The 25,453-nt window shown below is 44.2% G+C and overlaps 1 protein-coding gene across 6 annotated transcripts in view; it reads right to left on the reverse strand.

Moving 5' to 3' along the window:
- Positions 1–3,688: 3,688 nt before the first annotated feature.
- NCOA2 (nuclear receptor coactivator 2) overlaps positions 3,689–25,453 on the reverse strand; it is a 295,555-nt gene continuing 273,790 nt past the window's right edge. For all 6 annotated transcript variants that reach the window (XM_075353202.1, XM_075353203.1, XM_075353207.1 and 3 more), the window contains one exon: positions 3,689–10,879. In XM_075353202.1, the coding sequence (XP_075209317.1) occupies positions 10,868–10,879 (12 nt within the window). In that variant the 3' untranslated portion in view covers positions 3,689–10,867. The remainder of the gene's footprint in view (positions 10,880–25,453) is intronic.

Consider the following 25,453-nt stretch of genomic DNA (forward strand, 5'->3'; position numbering starts at 1 on the left):
AAAACAGAACACTACTGGGCTCTGGAGCAGTGGAAACGTCTTATGTTGCGTGAGGATTACTGTATTTTTCAGACTATAAGTAGAACTTTTTTCCCAAAAATTTGTGAGGAAAGAGGAGGATGTGTCTTCTAGTCTGGACATACCTGGCTTACTTTGGGGAGGAGGGCAGAGTTGGTGGTGGAGCGGGTCATAGGAGGCTGAAGCAGGGTCGACGTAGCAGTAAGTCAGTAGCTGGGGCGAGCAGGTGCCTGCTATTAATAACAAAATTAATATTCACTGCTTCCAACGCTCATAATCATGCCCACCTCTTAGCACTGAAACTGGTGTCAAGAGGTGGGCGGGATTATGGGCATGGGTAGCAGTGAATACTCATTTGCTCTATAGTGGACACACTGATAGCGCCAGCCGCTGGCTTACTGCAGCGACTGGGACGATTACGCGTCTTCACTATTAAAGAAATTGAACATTTATTACTTCCCACACCCATAATCCTGTGTAACTGGGGGCACATGCCAATGACGTTTTGTGCGGCCCGTCGCTTACACCCCTAAGTCAGTTGCCGGCATCATAAAAAGACGACACACATCGGGGGGAGCGGATGGAAGGCGAGTAGAATTGTTTATTTTTTTGTGTGCGGCATAACGGAAGACATATATACCAGGATGGGCCCATGATGGGGGAAATATATACAAACCCTGGCAAAAATTATGGAATCACTTAGCTCTGAGTATGTTCATTCAGTTGTTTATTCAGAAAAAGGGAGGAATTCCAGGGCACTACTCAGTATTCAACAAGCCTATTTGTCCATTACAAAGAAAGTCCTGTATTCAGAGGCTGGAAGCAAACACCGGGGTGCTTATATCAATAGATAACAAATCTTGCAATGCAAAGTAGAAAAAGTATAGCACTCACCGGTTAAATTGCTGTGCAGAAAAACTGTTTATTTAAACAGCGGAGGTTACATGTGCGGAGAGGGCTGGTGGGGAGAGGGAGTGTGCGCTGTAGCAGACGACGGCCGTTTCGCACCTGTCCGGTGCTTCAGCCAGCTGAAGCACCGGACAGGTGCGAAACGGCCGTCGTCTGCTACAGCGCACACTCCCTCTCCCCACCAGCCCTCTCCGCACATGTAACCTCCGCTGTTTAAATAAACAGTTTTTCTGCACAGCAATTTAACCGGTGAGTGCTATACTTTTTCTACTTTGCATTGCAATGTTCATTCAGTTGTTTAGTTTTGTGCCAGGTCGGTGATCTGCTTTTTTTTGTTTTTTTTTTTTAAACAAAAGTAAAGTCATTTCAAATGGCAACTTTCTGGCTTTAAGAAACACTAAAAAAAAAACCAAAAAACCATAAACACAATGTGCTAGCCAGTAACTGTTACTTTCAAGACCAAACAGGGGGAAGAATTATGGAATCACTCAATTAAGAGGAAAAAATTATGAAAACATGAAAAACAAACAAACAAAAGAACACTCCAATACATTACTAGTATTTTGTTGCACCACCTCTGGCTTCAATAACAGCTTGCAGTCTCTGAGGCATGGACTTAATGAGTGACAAGCAGTACTCTTCCTCAATCTGGCTCCAACTTTCTGATTGCTGTTGCCAGATCAGCTTTGCAGGTTGGAGCCTTGTCATGGACCATTTTCTTCAACTTCCACCAAAGATTTTCAATTGGATTGAGATCCGGACTATTTGCAGGCCATGACATTGACCTTATGTGTCTTCTTTCAATGAATGTTTTCACAGTTTTTGCTCTATGGCAGTATGCATTATCATCTTGATAAATGATTTCATCATCCTCAAACATCCTTTCAATTGATGAAAGAAGTGTGTCCAAAATTTTAATGTAAACTTGGGCATTTATTGAAAATGTAATGACAGCCATCTCCCCAGTGCCTTTACCTGACATGCAGCCCCATATCATCAATGACTGTGGAAATTTACATGTTCTCTTCAGGCAGTCATCTTTTTATTGTTTAACTTTTTCTGTATGTAAATCCCATTTCCTTTAGGTGGTTTCTTACAGTTCGGTCACAGACATTGACTTCAGTTGCCTCCCATTCATTATTCATTTGTTTTGGAGACGTATTGCTTTAACTTTCCTGTCTTGACGCTTTGATGACTTCCTTGGTCTACCAGTAGGTTTGCCTTTAACAACCTTCCCATGTGGTTTGTATTTCGTCCAGATTTTAGACACAGCTGACTGAAAAACCAACATCTTTTGGAACATTGTGTGATGATTTACCCTCTTTTAAGAGTTTGATAATCCTCTCCTTTGTTTCAATTGACATCTCTCGTGTTGGAGCCATGATTCATGTCAGTCCACTTGCAACAGCTCTCCAAGGTGTGATCACTCCTTTTTAGATGCAGACTAACGAGTAGATCTTATTTGATGCAGATCTTAGTTTTGGAAATTAAAATTTACAGGGTGATTCCATAATTTTTTCCTCATAATTGAGTGATTCCATAATTTGTCCACCTGTTTGGTCTTGAAAATTAACAGTTACTGGCTAGCACATTATGTTTTCATGATTTTTTTAGTGTTTCTTAAACCCAGAAAGTTGCCATTTGAAATTACTTTAGTTTTGTGCCATGTTTGTGATCTTTTTTTTTTTTTTTTTAAACAAAAGTAAACAACTGAATGAACATCCCCAGAGCCAGGTGATTCCATAATTTTTGCCAGGGGTTGTACTAGGATGGGGATCATCTATACCAGGAGGGCCCATAATGGGCAACATTAATAAAGAATTAGGGGATATTATCCCCCATAACAGTATCAACAGCAGAACCCACCCCATAACAGTGCATCATGACATTTGTTTAAAAAAAACAAAAACAAAAAGCTAGCTAGCGCACATGCATAGATGCAATGCACAAAGTTCCGGATAGATCTCACAGATTGCCTGGAGGTGTTCGCACGGAAAGAATGGGAGCTCACCACATTTGAAACACAAAATGGAGCAAAATCCAGCACCAATCCTCCAAACCAGGGGTCAGTAACACATGAATTTTATTCAATCAGTTAAAAATTAAGTAATATAAAGAAACTGGCAGTGTGAACATACAGTCTGTAGCTAGACTAGGCATTTTGGCTAAATTAAGCCTTCCATCACTTTTAACTGATGGAATAAAAATCAACTTTTACTAACCCTGGATTGTCGCTGGATTTTGCTCTATTTCCTTATGCCTTTTTTTTGTTTCAAATTTATTTTTGCTATTTTCCCCCTCTAAAACCTAGGTGCGTGTTATGGTCCGATGCGTCTTATAGTCTGAAAAATATGGTACACTTCTCAGTCAGTATGAAGGACCAGTTTGGGTTTTGCGAATGCCAGGAGAATGCAACCTGCCTGACTATTGTTCCAATTGTATAGTGTGTTGGAGAAGGGAAAAAGCTTTGTTTTTTATGTTGCTCCAGTGGGAATGTACTCCAATGTAGAAAGCAAAGTCCATAGTGGAAGAGATTGGGCGAGAGTGGTGTAAAAGCTAGTTTAGCTGCAAAGGGAGGGACAGATATCATATTAACGCCCAACGATTTGCAAAATGATGTCATAAAAGCTCCAGTAAGTGTAATATGTGGGTGTCCCAATACTTTTGTCCTAGTATTTGTTCATATGAGCGAAACATGCATGATAATGGCTGGATATAATAAGTTTTTTTGGACTGTTATAAGAAGACTCCACGTACTGTATAAACCCAAAAGGCATTAAAATTTATTAATTGATGCAGTAACAATTCTTTATTTACAGTAGCATTATTTGACATCAAATACGCAAATAAGCATCAGCAAAGCAATATTAACTTGCATAAGTGTATTTAAATTCTTTCTAAATAGATCTACCTTTGCATAAACTGCTCACACTATAGAAATAGACATCAATGCAGGTGAGACAAAGAGCGATTAAGAGGAAACTCAACTATCCAAAGGAAGCGAAGAAAGAGTCAAGACCTGCAATACTGTAAGCTTTCTCCTGAAGAACCATATTTTATATATTGCTTTATTTTTTACCCTTGTATACGTCTTTTACGCAATGTAAATGCACACACGCACACACACGATTTTTGTAGAGGAGTTCAGCTGTACAAATAAAATTCACAACCAACAGGAAAAATAGGTAGATGGCGGAAAATACAATTAAAAGGATTTTGGAAAGAGGTCCATCTTGACTGATTCAAACAAAGATCTGAGATGGAGTCGCTGTTCCAAAATGTACATGATATACTATACAAATATTATACATCAAACAGCTATGTAGGAATATACAATACTTAAAAACAGATCTAAGGCATTATGCTATTTTTATTAGCATTTTGAGGTTCTTGCACGTAGCTTTTTTTTTTTGTTTTTCTTTTTATTCACCTGTAGTAAGAAACTTAAATAATTAGTTTTAGTCTCTAAAGAAAGAAGTGTCAGAAACAAAGACACAAATTTTGTGGTACACTTTGTGAGCGCTGGGTATTCTCGACCCGGCTGATGGTTTAGAATGTAGAAATTTATCGAAGAGGTATCAGCGCTGACAAAGTATTCTAAAAAGAACGGGGAGCGTAAGGAAGGCCGGTTACACCAAAGGTTGTGCAGACAAAATTTGCTCTGTATATAGGCAGCAATCCACATTACAAAGGCTACAAAAACGTCAAAATCTTACTTACAGTTCATGGCTTATGTTTAGTTTCAGAACGGATAGTGAATCTTTGGGATCTATAAAGTGGAGTTAAGCCACTGGTATTAATTTATCAAAAAAAAAAAAAAGCCATGTCCACACCCAAAACTGTACATTATACAAACTTACAAGTTAAAATAAGTTAAAATCTTCAAAACATTGGTGTCAATGCAGGTTGGTGAGGCTGTGTGTGGGGTAAGGGAGGTGGTCAATCATTCAAAGAGTTAAAAGAGACATTTATAGACTTCAGGAGGGAAGTACCAAAGCTCGACAGGAGAGGTTAGCATCATTAGATCAGACTGGATGGTGGGAGCTCTACTGCACCATCCCTACATATCCAATGAGCAGTTGTGGGCAGGGGTAGAGAACAAGTAGTAACTAGTCCTCAATATGATGAATTCAAAATATGAGTATGACAAAAATAAAAATGGGAGGCGATGTTTTTGATGGATACCATTACTGGATGTTACTGCTATGGTTTATAAAGAAATGGTGGTCATAGACATTGCAGCACCTGGTCGTAAACTGAAGAGTTGACAACTGTACAATCTCTTACATTGTGCCGGTAGGCGTAATGGGTGTCAGAACCCACCAATCGGATATTGATGACCTATCTTAAGATAAGTACAATAATATTGATGACCTAACTCTTTACACCTTACTGCCTTGGTACAATAAGCATATAATTCTCGGGGCACGCTACAGAGATGGCAAGTTCTCGGAGCTGGTACATTGGTTGTGTGGTTTGCATTTCAAAACAGAAAAAAAAATCACCATCAGGAACTATAAAAGGCAGCAAGCCCTAGAACTAGGAAGCAATAACAGATTTTGTAATTTTTATTCTGCTTTTTCTGGAGCGGGTAACGTGTTCAATTTGCAAAGCAGAGAAAAAAAAAAAAAAGTCGCATGATATCCATCCGCTCTGCAGTTATGTGATTAGTAATAATTTCTCTGTTCAAAGGACAATTTGTTCCTTGATCAATGCCCATCCAAAGGAGCCTTAAGCAAGTTTAAAAGTCAAGCTCGCAACAATACGTAATAATACGTAAAAGAGGACATGTGCTGCTGATAACATGATGTTCTATGTGCACATATTCACGATCGCTCCATGCTCAGAGAAGCCTGCATGTAGTGATCAGTCTACATGGGTCACTAGATGTGGTGGAAATGAAATCTCCCGCTACTGTATTTTTTTATGCATACGGAAGCTGGAGATTTCTTTTCTAGTCCCTGCACCAGCAACGCTGCTATCCGTGCTTCCAAGTGGGGAGATGTTCCCATACAGGTGAGTTGGCCATCCCTCTCAACTAGATGTGGAGGGCCGTCTACATGGATCACTAGATCTGGAGGGCCGTCTACATGGATCACTAGATGAGGAGGGCCGTCTACATGGGTCACTAGATGTGGAGGGCCGTCTACATGGATCACTAGATCTGGAGGGCCGTCTACATGGATCACTAGATGAGGAGGGCCGTCTACATGGATCACTAGATGAGGAGGGCCGTCTACATGGGCCACTAGATGTGGAGGGCCGTCTACATGGATCACTAGATCTGGAGGGCCGTCTACATGGATCACTAGATGAGGAGGGCCGTCTACATGGGTCACTAGATGTGGAGGGCCGTCTACATGGATCACTAGATGTGGAGGGCCGTCTACATGGATCACTAGATGTGGTGGGCCGTCTACATGGGTCACTAGATGTGGAGGGCCGTCTACATGGGTCACTAGATGTGGAGGGCCGTCTACATGGGTCACTAGATGTGGAGGGCCGTTTACATGGGTCGCTAGATGTGGAGGGCCGTCTACATGGGTCACTAGATGTGTAGGGCCGTTTACATGGGTCACTAGATGTGGAGGGCCGTCTACATGGGTCACTAGATGTGGAGGGCCGTTTACATGGGTCGCTAGATGTGGAGGGCCGTCTACATGGGTCACTAGATGTGGAGGGCCGTTTACATGGGTCGCTAGATGTGGAGGGCCGTCTACATGGGTCACTAGATGTGGAGGGTCATCTACATGGGTCACTAGATGTGGAGGGCTGTCTACATGGGTCACTAGATGTGGTTCTGCAAAGTCCTACAGTGTACCAGCTACAAGTGGATCCCAGTAGAGTACACTGCCTCTCTGACATCCACATACCCTAACAGGACAATATAGAAAGTGCCCATGACACAATCACTTACAAGATTCAGTTACCATTATTTTTTGGGAACCAAACTGCAAAAAGACCAGGTTTGAGCTTTTTGCTAAATTGAGGTTTCTTATAAAGGACCATTATATACAGGCTGTCTGGTGGAAGCCCTGTATTAATTAAATACAGAATTTTTAAACAATTATTGAAATAATCGTTATGTAATGTTAGGAAAAAATCTACAGTTGGGTAAACCTGGGTCATCAGACCTAAATTATATATGGCTCAAAAAGCTAGAGAGATTTCACATTATTTGCCTTTCACATTTATCGGTTAGCATCAAATAAAAGCAAAAGAAAAAAAGTCTTTATGAGTAAGGTATGCACATTACATGTAGGAGGGTAGACCTAAACCACCGATTCATCAAGAGTGCTAATTTATACATCGGTCTTCATGAAGGATCTTGTTGGAGAAAAATGCATCAAATTCATTGATGAATTTTATGCATCTGTCAGCTGCTTTGAGCCAGCGTAAGAAAGAATTTTATTTTTTGGGCATAAATTATTATGAATTTATCAGGCCGGGTTACTCTCCACAAATCTCCAAACACTTTTCAAAATGTTAATGGTATTGGCGGGAAGAAAGAAGGTTTACAAAATGTCTAACAGATTTCTGGCACAGACTGATGAATCAGGGCCGCTCTCTCTATACCTGGTGAATGCACAATAGATGTTGGAAGGAAGAACGAAAAGTCACACTTCAGCCAGAATACACATTGAATGAAGACCACACAATTCCAGAAAAATTTTAATTGTGTAACAAATTAATTAATTTGCATAATGGGAAAAGAACAGGCCTGTACAATAAACCTTTTGGATGTGGATTTACAGCTCCTCTTAAAATAGTATCATGGTGTGGCTTGTGATTTGCCAAAATTTGACTAATAATGTGGGGAAATGAAAAAATTAAATCATTTACATTACATCCATGTCCAAAGTGCAAATTCTTGCAGATCCACGCGCCTGGACACACTTATCAAACTTCAGTACTTGGTGGTTCAGAACAGGAGCATGGTTCTCTTTGTGAATTAGCCAAGTGAGGTATACATGTGTGAAAGCATATGAATAGGAGCAGGACTGGGAGATGCACAGCACCGTCAACGGGGGCAACGGGAACGATGATTATGGGTATGGGACAAATTCACCCATTGGGAGTAATCAAAATTCTACCAAAACATGGGAACTGCGAGGTATGGGGGAAATAAATGTAAGATTGTGAGGTCAATTCTCCTTTACACTGAATCGCCATGCTTTGATGCCATGTTGTTTTTAGGTCCAACATTTGGTGCGGATAAGGTGCCAATATATTATTATAGGGGTTCAATCTGCTGAAGAGCGGCCAAGATCAATCTTGTGGTAGCAGCCAGAATACAAGTATGTAGAGGTATAAATTAACAGGGGTCTGAGGGTCTTGCTCTAGAAAAACAAAGCTCTGACCTGTATAAAAGCATAACAATTGAATCCGCACAGAATATTGAACCGATTTGCAATGAGAGAAAGTGGTATCATGGTATCAAAAGAATAGACAGTCACTAATTAATAATGAAATAAACATTTAAAATGTTAGCTAAGTCACTTGTTCAGAAGAGTTCAGTAGCCAGTAAATGACTTCTTCCTTCAGGGTGGCATGGCAGGAACATCTTGTGCCAATTTAACATGTCTGTATAAACAATTGATCAATCTGGGACATAAAATATGTTCGAGACTAAGTGAAAAGTGGCATCTACATAACATACTTTAACATCTGCAGAGAGGACTTCGGTCACATTGCTTTACAGGATATTTATACATTTTATACAATAGTAAAACAAGCAAAGTGACCTAAAGTTCTTAAAGGTGTTCTCAGAGGCGTTCGGTTTTACCGAGACGTGTCCATTACTGATCAGATAGTGTGCCTGTTATGGCTACCTGGATCAGGTATTTCATTGATTTTTTTCTTTTTGAGTGCTCACTTTAATACACATTATTAGGCCCTCTTCATGCTTCTGGCATTCACAGTCTGAGCATGGCTCGTGTTGTCCAGATCCTCCTGACCGGACCTCATCTACCTTGTTTATGCCTTGGAGGCTATTGGGTTAAAGACAGGAGACTTGCATCCGTCAGGACATAAAAGTCAGTACTCGGATTGTGAATGTTGGAAGCGTAAAATTGGCCTTGGCTCCTAAGAAACCATTTAAGTGCATGTGTTCAAAAAAAGTGTAATTTTGAAAATGAATCCGATAAATAGCACCTTTTCTTGATACAATGAAGGAACTCAAAAGAATTCAGTATCGCTGACAATCACAACTCAATTTTTAGTAGAGCTTTGGGCACAAACGTAACTGGTCATCAGTTTTCACTACCACCCCAGTGCCTATTCCCAGCAACCCAATACCAGTGCCACTGTATGCAGGAGCCGATGGGGGGTTCTCATTAATGATATACGACAGCAGGGTGAGCTCCTCCAAAAACAGTTTTCATTTTCTAGAGTTAAAAAAAAAAAAATGTACAAAAATTGTCGACGCGTTTTAGACTAGTACACCTCGGATTATACAGAAGGTCAAGCAAGACGTTGACTTTAGAAAGGGTTATGCCTACAAACTAGTTCTATCAAAAGCATTGTGACCATGAAAGCCACGCAGCGGCCACAGTTCAGAAATTACCTATTTAATACTGAAGTACCTTTTTATTTGTTTTTTTTTTTTTTAATTTATTTTTTTCAAATCGACAACACAATATTTTCTTGTCTTTTTTTTTTTCTTTTTGTTTTTTTTCTACAAAACAAAAAACGTTTTACAAATAAAAACCTCTTTTTCAACTTAAATTATTGCTCGGTTACACAGAAGCTATTATTTATGTACCATAATAAAAATCCACCCTGTTCTAGTAAAATTAAACCTGAAGAGTTTGGAGGGGGAGGGGGGGAGATGTCAGATTTCATGAGTTGATATTACATATTTCAGTAACGGCAGGGGGGGTGGGGGGTGGGGGACACGACGATGAAGAGATGAGGAGGCTATCCGCAGATTAACCCCTTCTTGGCCATAATATTTGATTAAAACAGCTACCGCGTGTAGAAGTGGCATCAATGACAGCAACCGTGACATGCTTGTTTTCTGATGAACGATAAAAAAAAGGAGGATTTGCAAACAAGTGTAAAAAGTATTTGCACCCCACATTTCGATTTAAGAAAATTCACATTCAGCTATACGCAATTATAATGCAAAGCAAAGCACTGATAGAAACGGCAGAAGGTCGTTCCACAAATTACTCATATAATATAGATTTCCGTTAATTGTACACTCCCTGTTACAATTGACTAGTCTCAGAAAAAAAACAAACACCTAAAAGAGTAGTCAAAAATAAAAACCTGGCTACTAAAACCATTCTTTTCTATGAAATACCCAGTTTGTGTAGAAGAGGACTCTCCACAGTGCCTTTACATTAATTTAGTCATGCTTTGCCGGGGTGCATTTTACTAATAACCTGGCTTTCACCCAGAAATGTATGCCTTCCCACCCACAAATAAAAAATATACAATTTTCCAAAAACTCAAGGGAAAAAAGGGGGGGAAAGCCTTCATCTGGTAGCAAAAGTATCTTAATGGGCTAAAAGCCCACGAAAAGGAAAATTAGAAACCAGTGTCAAAAACTTGAGAAGAGAGGAAAATGAAAAACATAAACAAAAAAAAGCATAGTTTTCCTTAAATACATATAATTAAATACATTCATTTCAAATAGTCCAATGAAATTTGCCTGTCCATAATAATGACTCCACAGCAGGTATCTAAGTCGCACTAAGGTGAATGCAGTGAACAGACGGCCACCTGTCTGTATTGTAGCTCCTGCCTGGTGAAGAGGCTGCATCACGGAAAACACAACTTCAGCTTTGTATCTGGAGACGGTCCGGTCACCCCAACAAGGGCCTGCGAGCTGGCGTCTCCCACCAGTCTATAGGAACACAACCAAGGTGACGAGACTTTTCCAGTTCGGAGAAAGGTCAGCAGAAAGACAAACACATCCCCGGCATCTTCAGGGTCAGCAGTATTTCTGGAGCAAAAAGATAAAAAAAAAACAAAAAAACAATTAGTTAAAATGATCATAATCAAAGCAAACTGCTCATAAATTGCCATGGTCTCTATGGGATGCTATAGGCCAGTTTCACACATCTGGCATTTCGCGGCTTTGCAGGATCCGTCACACTCCAGTACAGTGCAATACAGTACAATGCCATCACGGCAAGCTCCGGTCACATGCGGTCATGTGACCGGAGCATGTGACTGGAGCTTGACGCAATACCATTGTACTGTATTGCACTGTACTGGAGTGTAACGGATCTGGCAAAGCGGCGAAATGCCAGATGTGTGAAACCAGCCTTAGGCTTGGTCTCCAGCTCTCACGGCAGCTATATGTCGCTGATAGACTGACTTTATCAATATATGACGAATGCGTTAATATGATTTCGGATTAGACAAACAGTGTCCCCCGTGTTCGCAGGGTGTGTGAGATATGGCAACTTAAACACAATGATTTCAAAAGAAGCTGATCTGTAATATGACAGACCATGGACCGGTGTGGCACTGTTTCTACAAGAAGGCGGCCATGTTTTCCTAGTCCTGGACAGCTCATCTGATTCAAAACAGTTTCAAAATCCAAAAACTCTGCTTAAAGGGAACCTGTCAGGTCCTGTATGCACCCAGAACCACGAGCAGTTCTGGGTGCATATTGCTAATCCCTGCCTAATCGGCCCTGTATCTTGTAGCATAGATAAAGAGATCTTTAGAAAAAGTATTCCTAAAGATCCTTCATTTTATGCTCATGAGGCCAGCGACTAGTCGCAAGTTGCCTTAGATAGTTGGCTACCATAGCATGTAAGCAAACCCCTGTGGGTGTGCTAACATGCTAATGAATGCACAGAGTCAAAGGCATGGTCGCGCTCACCTCTGCTACCATTACACACGGCGCTGGATTTCGGCTCAGTTAGCATGATCACTGGATTTGAGGTCATACACACTATGAAGCCGGGTGTACATGTCCCGATTTCAAACTGGTATAGTGCGCATGACCGGAAGTGCCTGGACTTCTGATCATGCGAATAACGCCCTTGCGACTAGTCGCAGGCCTCATTAGCATCTCATAAAGGTTCTTTAGAAATACTTTTTCTATGCTACTAGATACAGGGACGGTTAGGCAGGGATTAGTAATATGCATCCAGAACTGCTCGTTATTCTGGGAGCATGCTGCATCTGACAGGCTTCCTTTAAGGAAAAACAAAATTGGTAACAGCATTAAACTGTGAGGTTGTGCAAGTTATCATATATCTTCAGGATGGGTGATAACTTGTAGATCGGTGCGGGCCAACTGCTAGGACTGGCACCGGTTGGCATAAAGGAGACCTTTTATCCCCAGCTGCAGTCCCATGCTCGACAAACACTTCATTGATTACGGGGCTGAGGAGCGCTGCGCGTTACCTTTATTCTGGCAGCACCATAAAGATGAGCCATTTTGTATTGGGGATAAAAGTTTCCGGTCTGAAAAATAAATTCCCCCTACCAATTGAGACAGGTCCCAATGATGCAACACCCAAATATCAGCAAATTATCACAGATTCTATGGATAAGTGACCAGACAACCCCTTTTAGTGTCTGCCTATCTCAAAATCAGAATAAGATGGCAGTGGTGACGTGAATGCCCACTCGGGTGCCCTTCGTTCTGTGCATGCAATGATTGCCTGAAGCTTTTGTGTGAATACATGCACCAACTCTTGTATCAGTGCAAGCGCTGGGGTCAATTTATATCTCCCCACTTAGCCATTCAAATGTATTGACGGGTCAGTTACACCAAAAAGGGAGTCAATATTACATAGGTTCAGGTTCAAGTGGATAAACAGGGCACATAGGAAAGGATCTTCGCTATACTATTGGCTTTACCAGTGAAAGGAAAGACAAAATGCCTGTGATTATGGCATGTAATGACAATATCCCACTACACCATGGGGGAAAAACAAATGTACTCCCTACATAAAGTTACACACACGTAAGAGGACCGGCTCTTAATGGGAACGACTATAGTTACGTATCAGGGAGTGACTAATGGGGACAGGTTATACATTTTTAATTCGGCTCATTTTAAAAGACAGGTTAGAACAATAAATCAAGCCCAACGTCACATAAAAAAGACGGCTTAGGAAAATTAAACTATTACTTAAACAAAAAAAATGTTCTCATTAAATATTAATGCAGGCCAAATAAAGTCACGATCACCACTGAGAAGACAAACCTGAAAAGCCTGCAGGCCTTCAAGGGGTTTCCCACCTTTGGAGACTTTTTTTTTTTTTTTTTAAAAAAACATAAGTACATGTAAATTGGGGCTAAAACTATATTTACAATTCAGTTTCATTCAAAATTCTGTGGCATTTGCCTTTATAGCGTTTGTGTTGCACCGTCCATTGCGGGTGGATGGTGAGTAGGTGACCTGTCTGTCTTTCTGGGCTTCTCAGCTGATTTATAGCCTTACTCCACATCAAAGCTGAATGTAAAAGAAACCAAAGAGCTTGTAAAAGTCAAATGGTGCAACATTTTTAATTAAACCCATTTGAAGAAAAAAGGATTTTTAGCCTTAAAAGGAGTATTTTGCTGTCAAAGATCAATATTTAGTAGGTGTAATAATAATATTAGCAAATGCCTCCAATTTGAAATGTAGTATAGATCTGATATAGTCATGTCTCTTACCTCATGTGCAGGGCATTGCAGCTTAGGTATTCATTGACAGTTAGTTGCACGTGGTCGTAACCATGGATGCCTAAGCTGTAACACCCTGCACATGAGGTAAGCGACATGGCTTTATGAGAACTATAGTACATTTCTAATTGGAGGTAAATGCTGATATTATTTACACCGACTACGTATTGGGATAGGGTCCTTGAGATGGGAATACCCCTTTAAATACATGCATATAAGGAAAAAAAAAATATTCCCAAAATGTGGACACCTCCTTTAACCCCTTCAGCCCCCGTGCACTTTCCGTTTTTGCGTGTTTGTTTTTTGCACCCCTTCTTCCGAGTCGTAACTTTTTTATTATTCCATCAATCTTGCTATGTAAGGGCTTGTTTTTTGCGGGACGAGTTGTACTTTTAAATGAAACCATAAGTTTTACCATATAGTGTACTGGAAAACGGCAAAAAAAATCCAAGTGCGGAAAAATTGCAAAAAAAGTGCGATCGTACAATAGTTTTTGGGATATTTTATTCACTGTGTTCACTATATGGTAAATCTGATGTATTCATGTGATGCCTCAGGTCAGTGCGAGTTTGTAGACACCAAACATGTATAGGTTTACTTGTGTCTAAGGGGTTAAAAAAAATTCACAAGGTTGTCCAAAAAAAGTGGCGCATGTTTTGCGCCATGTTCCAAAACCTGCAGCGTTCTCATTTTTCGGGATCTATGGCTCAGTGACGGCTTATTTTTTGCGTCTCGAGCTGTCGTTTCTAATGGTACCATTTTTGCACAGATGCTACGTTTTGATCGCCTGTTATTGCATTTTGCGCAAAATTTGCGGCGACCAAAAAACTTAATTTTGGCATTTGGAATTTTTTTGCCGCTACGCCATTTACTGATCAGATTAATTGATTTTATATTTTGATAGATCGGGCATTTCTGAATGCGGCGATACCAAATATGTGTATATTTTTTTAACCGTTTAATTTTCAAGGGGGGGGGAAAGGGGGTGATTTGAACTTTTAGGTTTTTTAATTTTTTTTTTAATTTTTTAAAACTTTTTTTTTTTACTTTTTTTTTTTTTATTTTACTAATCCCCCTAGGGGGCTATAGCGATCAGCAATCCGATCGCTTTGCACTATCTGTAGATCTCAGCTACACAGCTGAGAACTGCAGATTTGGTGCTTTACTTTCAATGCCGGCTGTATTCCGGCATTGAGAGGAAGTGAGTCATGTTAGCTACAGGCGTCATCACATGACCCTGTGCTACCATGGCAACCACCGAAAGTCACGTGATCATGTCATGTGACTTCCGGTGGGGGCGGGGTAAGTGACTGTCATGGCGGCGCATATATACATATCGCTGCCAGATTTTGGCAGCGATATGTAAGGGGTTAATGGCCGCGGGTGGAAGCGATTCCACCTGCGGCTAGCAGGCACACGTCAGCTGTTGAAAACAGCTGATATGTGCGCGGATCGCCGCCGCCTGCCTGCGGCAGGGGGCGGGGCTTAACGGCACACTATCCATGACGTACCCAGTACGTCATGGGTCGTTAAGGGGTTAAGACATGAGGATCCCAAATCATTAGAACTTAGATGCCTTTCTAAGGCTTGGGTTGCAGCGGTTAGCAATCCATGACAGATCCAGCAAAAATACTTTCCAATTCTTTAGTGAAAACCTTTTCAGAAACACAATTCCCAATTATTCCAGGTCGTAAATGACCCTGTGTAAAGAACTTTGAGTTAAGGTCCTAAAGTCAGAATATCTTCCATTTAAGGGTTATTCTCAATTTCTTTGTTCCTGCTCGCTTGGGGCAGTGCGCTCCTGAATGATAGTTTGGTCCTGCGGCATTATCACACGGCAGTGCCAAACTGTGCGCACTCTGATCCTGCAAACACAGGCAATCCAGTCAGTTTCAGGGCAGCACTTGCAAGCTTTGCAGCAAAGAGCTTGCATGCGCTCTTTGCCTCAGAAATCAACCACCACTGATAAACCACAGTGGTGCCTGGTAACCAAGGCAACGGGCAGTAAACAACAGAATTTAAAAAAAAAAAAAAAAAAAAGCAAATCCATTTTTGAGAACATAGTACTTTAGTAAAAGGTATATTGCAAAGTTTGTTATTGTTTTTACAAGCAATATGATATTTTATCCATTTAGAAATATAAAAAAAAAAACCTCTCAAAAAAAGCCCCTCTGGAGTCTGGCATCATGCAGCAGTGATGGGCTACTGCAGCTGGTGGCCAGAGGTTGGCGGGCTCTCTGGACGTAATGATACCTGGCACCTTCAGATAGTGTGGCGGACTTGCTGCCTTAGATCAGCATGGTTTATTTTTCTATCTAGGCAAGTAAGAGGGACTCATCATTTGCTCCCTGACAATTCTGTTCTTCTTGCAGCTGTAATATGACGGGCAGAACACATGCCACTTGCAAATTAAGTGATGTAACTAATTTAACAAAAAGAAGTACACCTGCGTCTAAGTTAAAAATTGAAAAATCCCCCGGGCCAGAAGGCATTCATCCATGGATACTAAGGGACTTGAGCTTAGTAATTTACAGACCGCTGTATCTCATCTTCTTAGACTCGCTTGTTACAGGGTTGGTGCCTCAGGAGCAGCTGATGTGATTTATTTGGACTTTGCAAAGGCATTTGATACAGTACCACATAATAGCCTTATACTGAATCTCCAGAAGAAAGGACTAGGGGAAACTATATGCAACTGGGTAAGGAATTGGCTAAAAGATAGGAAACAAAGAGTAGTCATGAATGATGGTACATTCTCTAATTGGGCTATAGTCTGCAGTGGGATGCCGCAGGGATCTGTGCTAGGACCCATTCTTTTCAATCTCTGCCTTGTTGATGGGATTAATAGTAAAGTGTCAGTCTTTGCTGACAACACCAAACTATGTAGGATATTAAAAACGGACCTTGATAGTAGAATATTACAAAATGAACTGGATAAGATGTCAAAATGGGCAGACACTTGGCAAATTATATTTAATGTTGGTAAATGTAAAGCAATGCATAAATGCATAATGTATAAAAAGAGAGATTAGATTCCGTGATCCCAACGTATTGTTACCCCTCTATAAGTCACTTGTAAGGCCACATGTAGAGTATGGGATCCAGTTTTGGGCTCCACATTTTAAAAGGGACATTCAGAAGTTAAGAGTCAGTTCAAAGGCTATTGCAAGGGATGGAGACCTCCCATATGATGAGAGGTTGAAAAAGTTGGATTTGTTTAGCTTACAAAAAAGATGTCTCAGAGGAGAACTCATTTCTATGTATAAATGCATGTGTGGTCAATATAAAGGACTGGTACATGACTTATTCCTTTGAAAGACAATACCAAGGACCAGGGGGCACTCACTGCGAGTGGAAGAAAAGAGATTATAGCAGCTAAATAAGGAAAGGGTTCTTTACAGTTAGAGCAGTCAGATTGTGAATGCCCTACCACAAGAAATATTAATGGCAAAAGGACTGGATGATTTCCTCAGTACACACAATATTCTGGGTTATAAATGACTTAATGACTAAATGTATAATTGGTGGAAGATGGATGAACTAGATGGACCTAGGTCTTTTTTCAACCTATGTAACTGGTGCCAGTAAGGCACAATATGGCAACTAACACTGCAAGTTACCAAAATGAGTATTTTGTTAGTATCGAATGATGCAGTTACTGCAAAATATGTAAAAAGCCCAGGCGCACAGATGACCTCATAATAGCTGAACCCCAGTAAACATGGCGTTGCTTTTACTACTAAGCCCAAGAGGAGAAGGCCGCACAGACCGGCCATATACTTCAGGTTAATTGATTGTAGTGCAAGTTTAAAGTTTGTGAAGTCATCTCATGGCCATTACTCTTACTAGCAAAATATTCAATTATTCATAGAAGTTCTGCCATTTGTTAAATGCAAGTAAATGTGTGGGCAGGGGACAAGGGGGACTTTTGTAGTTACAGGCAAAGGACACATGAATCATGCACTCTAGAAGCTGCCAAGAACCAGCAAAACAGTCCCAAGAAACGTTTACCATGGTGGTCCCATAAAGTAAATGTACGAGCCAAGAACCTAAGTAAGCAGCGACTGTTCATCTTATCACTTCTGCACGCTGATAATCCTGGACAGACATCACTTACACAACAAACAGCAATGCATTGTATGACCATTCATGTTATAATGCATCACTATAGGGTCACAGCACCTTCACATTGAGCATCCAATCCCAATCTACATTAGAGGGGTTTTCTGCACAAACAGTTAATTTAAAAGTTCATTGGATTGGTTTAAAAAAAAAAAAAAAAAAAAAAAAAAGTCTGTGCTGAGATATTCTTATATATGTGCCCCTGCTATGTGCTGTGTAATGGCTGTGTCTGACCGTACAGGGACATGGTTTAATCATACCACAGCTCTAATGCTAGGGAAAAAAGTAAATACTGTTTTTTTCGTATTATAAGACGCACCTTTCCTCCCACAAATATAAGGGTGCGTCTTATATTCCCATTGTATCTTACCGGGAGGTGGTGAAGAGGGGTCACAGGAAGTAGCGAATGCTGCAGGCTGTGCTGCAGCTCGCTGTGCTTGTGCTCGCTGTAGGTGGTGAAGCAGGGGCCATCCTGAAAATGTCGGCAGTGTGGGCTTCAAATAATGGTGCTCAGAGTCGGCGCAAGCGCAGATGGGGCTCTTGGCTCAAGATCTTAACTGTGCACACGCCGCCTCCAGCCACTTATCTCCCAGCAGTAGACTTAAGTGGCACCTGGAGATGGCACGTGCACAGATAAGATGTTGGCTTGTCATCGAGCAGATAGCACAATCTGTGCACGCTCCAACTCCAGGCGCCATTTGTTTGAAGTCCACATCGTCGACAGTTTCTGGATGTTGCCCGCCTCACAATGCCCGCAGCGAGGATCTGGGACACCCCCTGCACCATCGCTTTATGGTGGTGCCGCACATAGCGACGCAGCAGCGATGACAACCAGCGATCTGACCTTATCAGGATCGCTGCTGCGTTGTTACATGGTCGCTGGTGAGCTGTCAAACAGGCAGATCTCACCAGCGACCAGTGACCAGCCCCCAGTTAGCAGTAACCCGTGGAAGCGTAACTAAGGTAAATATTGGGTAACCAAGGAAAGCACTTCTCTTGGTTACCCGATATTTACCTTAGTTACTAGCGTCCGCCGCTCTCACGCTGCCAGTGCCGGCTCCCTGTTCCCTGCACTCCTAGCCAGAGTACACATCGAGTTAATTACCCGATGCGTACTCCAGCTACATATGCAGGGAGCCGGCACTGGCAGCGTGAGAGCGGCGGACGCTAGTAACTAAGGTAAATATCGGGTAACCAAGGAAAGGGCTTCTTGGTTACCCGCTGTTTACCGTGGTTACAGCTTACCGCAGGCTGCCAGACGCCAGCTCCCTGTTCGCACCAGTTCCTCGCTCTCTCGCTGTCACACACAGCGATGTGTGCTTCACAGCGGGAGAGCAACGTCCAAAAAATGAAGCAGGACGCTCAGCAACGACCGACGACCTCACAGCAGGGGCCAGGTCGTTGCTGGATGCCACACACAGCGACAGCGACAGGACGTTGCTGCTAGGTCACAGAGAATGGTGACTTAGCAGCGACGTCGTTGTCGTCGTCGCTATGTGTGACACCACCTTAAAGGGAACCAAACATCAGGATTTTCGTGTATAAGCTGCAGCCAGTGCAGTACTGGCACTATCAGGCACAGTGTGTACATACCATCAGGGGGCAGCTCAGGTGTTTAGTCAGTGAAATCCAACTTTATAAAGTTTGAAATTTCGTGCACTTTTTGATTGACGTGTGCACCTCTCTGTTAATGTCCGGGCGGGTTATGCAAGAGTTCCCCGCCTCCCCACCAGCCTGTTCCTCCCTCTCTCCTGATGTCCGGGCGGGTTATGCACGTGTTCCCCGCCCCCCCGCGCTGCCTGTTCCTCCCTCCCTCCGGCTGTATGTAAATATCTAATCTTCAGAAACATGGCGCCGGAGTGGGCCTCTGCGCATAGCGCTCATCTCCGGCGCCATGTTTCTAAAGCCCGCATTACACAGCTTGGTGTCTGCAGACTGCAGAACAGCTGATCGGAGGACGCGATATCACTACCGTGACCGGGTCTCGCAGCACTGCCGTCACGGGGTCATGTGAGTCCATTGTGAACTTACCTCACCTGACCCCCGATGTCGCTGGCAAGCTCCTGTCCTGGCCCGGTGTCCTGAGGCGGCACGTCATCATAGCTACAGCTGATCGCGTCCTCCGATCAGCTGTTCTGCAGTCTGCAGACACCAAGCTGTGTAATGCGGGCTTCAGAAACATGGCGCCGGAGATAAGCGCTATGCGCAGAGGCCCACTCCGGCGCCATGTTTCTGAAGATTAGATATTTACATACAGCCGGAGGGAGGAACAGGCAGCGCGGGGGGGCGGGGAACACGTGCATAACCCGCCCGGACATCAGGAGAGAGGGAGGAACAGGCTGGTGGGGGGGCGGGGAACTCCTGCATAACCCGCCCGGACATTAACAGAGAGGTGCACACGTCAATCAAAAAGTGCACGAAATTTCAAACTTTATAAAGTTGGATTTCACTGCCTAAACACCCGAGCTGCACCCTAATGCACTGTAATGGTATGTACACACTGTGCCTGATAGTGCCAGTACTGCACTGGCTGCAGCTTATACACGAAAATCCTGATGTTTGGTTCCCTTTAACTCTAACATTGCCTCTGGCTCCTGTGACCCCGCTCCACCATCGCTGCCGCCCTGTCCCCCCGTAAAACACCACCGGATCATAAATAAAACACCATTTTTTTCCCTTTAAATTTGGGGTGTGTCTTATAATCCAGTGCGTCTTATAAACCAAAAAATACAGTAAGTATATAGACATTAGAGCATGGGATCATAGCTGATTCTTTCAGTGAGGTAAAGCATTTCCCAGCCTGTTTAAAAATGTTTTTAAAACTCAAAGAAAAAATTATTTGTGATCCCGTGCTGTAATATCTTTAGCGTCCTCCCCTGCGCAGGAAATGTGGTATGATCCAACTATGTCCCTGTATGGTCAGACACGGCCATTACACAGTACATAGTAGGGACACATATATAAGATTATCTAAGCACAGGCACTTTTTTTTTTTTTTTTTTTTAAAAACACATCCAAATGTGTCAATTATTATTATTCAAAGATCTATTCATTAAAATGAATTTTATTCATAGCACAACCTCTTTAACTCAAAGAAGCCATACTGTCTTGCTACCATGGTCTTTATTAAGATGGGTTGTACATCTGACTGAGGCTACGTTTACATTTCCGTTTTTTTTTTTATTGCATCAGTCACCTGCGTTGCTTGACGCTTGTGACTGATGTGTTGTCCAACGGGTTACAAGAATTGTCATGAGACAGCGGATTCCGTTGGTGAAATGCTTTCAGTATAAAAACGAGAGTGAGAGTGATCGGCTAATCGCTCTCAAAAGCCGGTGAGAGCGAGAGAGTACGAGTGAGAGAGCGAGCGAGAGCACGAGCGCGAGAGAGAGAGTGTGCGAGAGAGAGCAAGAGCCCGCCAGAGCGAGAGCGCGCTAAAGCGACATAGCGCGAAAGCGAGAGCGCGCGAGTGTGAGTGAAAGAGCGCACGAGAAAGAGAGCGAGAGCGCGCACGAGAGAGAGCGAGCGAGTGCGCAAGAGAGAAAGAGAGAGAAAGAGCGAGAGAGAGAAAGAGCGCGCGAAAGAGCGCGCGCGAAAGAGAGCGCGCGAGAAGAAGGGAATTTTGTTTACTTACCGGAAATTCCTTTTCTTCTAGCTCCAATTGGGAGACCCAGACAATTGGGTGTATAGCTTCTGCCTCCGGAGGCCACACAAAGTATTACACTTAAAAGAGTAAAGCCCCTCCCTTCTGCCTATACACCCCCCGTGCATCACGGGTTCCTCAGTTTTAGTGCAAAAGCAAGAAGGAGGAAAGCTAATAAAGTGGTTTAAAGTAACTTCAATCCGAATAAATTTCGGAGAACTGAAACCATTCAAAATGAACAACATGTGTACACGAAAAAACAACAGCCCGAAGGGAACAGGGCGGGTGCTGGGTCTCCCAATTGGAGCTAGAAGAAAAGGAATTTACGGTAAGTAAACAAAATTCCCTTCTTCTTTGTCGCTCCATTGGGAGACCCAGACAATTGGGACGTCCAAAAGCTGTCCCTGGGTGGGTAAAATAATACCTCGTAATAGAGCCGTAAAACGGCCCTTTCCTACAGGTGGGCAACCGCCGCCTGCAGGACTCGCCTACCTAGGCTGGCCTCCGCCGAAGCATAGGTATGCACCTGATAGTGTTTGGTGAAAGTGTGCAGGCTCGACCAGGTAGCCGCCTGGCACTCCTGCTGAGCCGTAGCCTGGTGCCGCAAAGCCCAGGACGCACCCACGGCTCTGGTAGAATGGGCCTTCAGCCCTGAGGGAACCGGAAGTCCAGAAGAACGGTAGGCTTCGAGAATTGGTTCCTTGATCCACCGAGCCAGGGTGGATTTGGAAGCCTGTGACCCCTTACGCTGACCAGCGACAAGGACAAAGAGTGCCTCCGAGCGGCGCAGGGGCGCCGTACGGGAAATGTAGATTCTGAGCGCTCTCACCAGATCTAACAAATGCAAATCCCTTTCACATTGATGAACTGGATGAGGACAAAAAGAGGGTAAGGAGATATCCTGATTGAGATGAAAGGTGGATACCACCTTAGGAAGAAATTCCGGAACCGGGCGCAGCACCACCTTGTCCTGGTGAAACACCAGGAAAGGAGCCTTGCATGACAGCGCTGCTAGCTCAGACACTCTCCGAAGTGATGTGACTGCTACTAGGAAGACCACCTTCTGCGAAAGGCGAGAAAGAGAAATATCCTTCAACGGCTCGAAAGGTGGCTTCTGAAGGGCCATCAGAACCTTGTTCAGATCCCAGGGTTCTAACGGCCGCCTGTAAGGAGGGACTATGTGACAAACCCCCTGCAGGAACGTGCGTACCTGAGAAAGCCTGGCAAGACGCTTCTGAAAGAACACAGAGAGCGCTGAGACTTGTCCCTTAAGGGAGCCGAGCGACAAACCTTTTTCCAATCCTGATTGAAGAAAGGAAAGAAAAGTGGGCAAGGCAAATGGCCAGGGAGAAAACCCCTGATCAGAGCACCAAGATAAGAATATCTTCCACGTCCTGTGGTAGATCTTGGCAGACGTTGGTTTCCTGGCCTGTCTCATAGTGGCAATGACCTCTTGAGATAACCCTGAAGACGCTAGGATCCAGGACTCAATGGCCACACAGTCAGGTTGAGGGCCGCAGAATTCAGATGGAAAAACGGCCCTTGAGACAGCAAGTCTGGTCGGTCTGGTAGTGCCCACGGTTGGCCCACCGTGAGATGCCACAGATCCGGGTACCACAACCTCCTCGGCCAGTCTGGAGCGACGAGAATGGCGCGGCGGCAGTCTGACCTGATCTTGCGTAACACTCTGGGCAACAGTGCCAGAGGTGGAAACACATAAGGGAGTTGAAACTGCGACCAATCCTGAACTAAGGCGTCTGCCGCCAGAGCTCTGTGATCGTGAGATATTGCCATGAATGCCGGGACCTTGTTGTTGTGCCGGGACGCCATTAGGTCGACGTCCGGCATCCCCCAGCGGCAACAGATCTCCTGAAACACGTCCGGGTGAAGGGACCATTCCCCTGCGTCCATGCCCTGGCGACTGAGAAAGTCTGCTTCCCAGTTTTCTACGCCCGGGATGTGAACTGCGGATATGGTGGAGGCCATGGCTTCCACTCACAACAAAATCCGCTGGACTTCCTGGAAGGCTTGCCGACTGCGTGTTCCGCCTTGGTGGTTGATGTAAGCCACCGCTGTGGAGTTGTCCGACTGAATTCAGATCTGCTTGCCTTCCAGCCACTGCTGGAACGCTTTTAGGGCAAGATACACTGCCCTGATCTCCAGAACATTGATCTGAAGGGAGGACTCTTGCTGAGTCCACGTACCCTGAGCCCTGTGGTGGAGAAAGACTGCTCCCCACCCTGACAGACTCGCGTCCGTCGTGACCACCGCCCAGGATGGGGGTAGGAAGGATTTCCCCTTCGACAATGAAGTGGGAAGAAGCCACCACCGAAGGGAAGCTTTGGCTGCCTGAGAGAGGGACACGTTCCTGTCGAGGGACGTCGACTTCCTGTCCCATTTGCGTAGGATGTCCCATTGAAGAGGACGCAGGTGAAACTGCGCGAAAGGGACTGCCTCCATTGCTGCGACCATCTTCCCTAGGAAGTGCATGAGGCGCCTCAAGGGGTGTGACTGACCTTGAAGGAGAGATTGCAACCCTGTCTGCAGTGACCGCTGTTTGTTCAGCGGAAGCATCACCATCGCTGAGAGGGTATGAAACTCCATGCCAAGATATGTCAGCGATTGGGCCGGTGTCAGATTTGACTTTGGAAAATTGATGATCCACCCGAAACTCTGGAGAGTCTCCAGAGTAGCGTTGAGGCTGTGTTGGCATGCCTCTTGAGAGGGTGCCTTGACAAGCAGATCGTCTAAGTAAGGGATCACCGAGTGTCCCTGAGAGTGGAGGACCGCTACTACTGTAGCCATGACCTTGGTGAAAACCCGTGGGGCTGTCGCCAGGCCGAAAGGCAGTGCCACGAACTGAAGGTGTTCGTCTCCTATGGCGAAGCGCAGGAAGCGCTGATGCTCTGGAGCAATCGGTACGTGGAGATAAGCATCTTTGATATCGATCGATGCAAGGAAATCTCCTTGGGACATTGAGGCGATGACGGAGCGGAGGGATTCCATCCCGAACCGCCTGGTCTTTACGTGTTTGTTGAGCAGTTTTAGGTCCAGGACAGGACGGAAAGACCCGTCCTTCTTTGGAACCACAAACAAGTTGGAGTAAAAACCGTGACCCTGTTGCTGAAGAGGAACCGGGACCACCACTCCTTCTGCCTTCAGAGTGCCTACCGCCTGCAGAAGAGCATCGGCTCGCTCGGGAGGCGGAGATGTTCTGAAGAATCGAGTCGGAGGACGAGAGCTGAACTCTATCCTGTAACCGTGAGACAGAATGTCTCTCACCCAACGGTCTTTTACCTGTGGCAGCCAGGTGTCGCCAAAGCGGGAGAGCCTGCCACCGACCGAGGATGCGGTGTGAGGAGGCCGAAAGTCATGAGGAAGCCGCCTTGGTAGCGGTACCTCCGGCGGTCTTTTTAGGACGTGACTTAGACCGCCATGAATCGGAGTTCCTCTGATCCTTCTGAGGCCTTTTGGACGAGGAGAATTGGGACCTGCCCGCGCCCCGAAAGGACCGAAACCTCGACTGACCCCTCCTCTGTTGGGGTATGTTTGGTTTGGCCTGGGGTAAGGATGTATCCTTTCCCTTGGATTGTTTGATGATTTCATCCAATCGCTCACCAAACAAGCGGTCGCTTGAAAATGGCAAACTGGTTAAGCACTTTTTGGAAGCCGAATCTGCCTTCCATTCCCGTAGCCACAAGGCCCTGCGTATTGCCACCGAATTGGCGGATGCAACCGCCGTACGGCTCGCAGAGTCCAGGACAGCATTAATAGCGCAGGACGCAAATGCCGACGTCTGAGAGGTTAAGGACGCCACTTGCGGCGCAGACGTACGTGTGACTGCGTCAATTTGCGCTTGACCCGCTGAGATAGCTTGGAGTGCCCATACGGCTGCGAATGCTGGAGCAAAAGACGCGCCGATAGCTTCATAGATGGATTTCAACCAGAGCTCCATCTGTCTGTCAGTGGCATCTTTGAGTGAAGACCCATCTTCCACTGCAACTATGGATCTAGCCGCCAGTCTGGAGATTGGAGGATCCACCTTGGGACACTGAGCCCAGCCCTTGACCACGTCAGGGGGGAAGGGATAACGTGTATCCTTAAGGCGCTTGGAAAAAC

The sequence above is a fragment of the Anomaloglossus baeobatrachus genome, chromosome 6, assembly GCF_048569485.1.
Source record: "Anomaloglossus baeobatrachus isolate aAnoBae1 chromosome 6, aAnoBae1.hap1, whole genome shotgun sequence".
Taxonomy (NCBI): Eukaryota; Metazoa; Chordata; class Amphibia; order Anura; family Aromobatidae; genus Anomaloglossus; species Anomaloglossus baeobatrachus.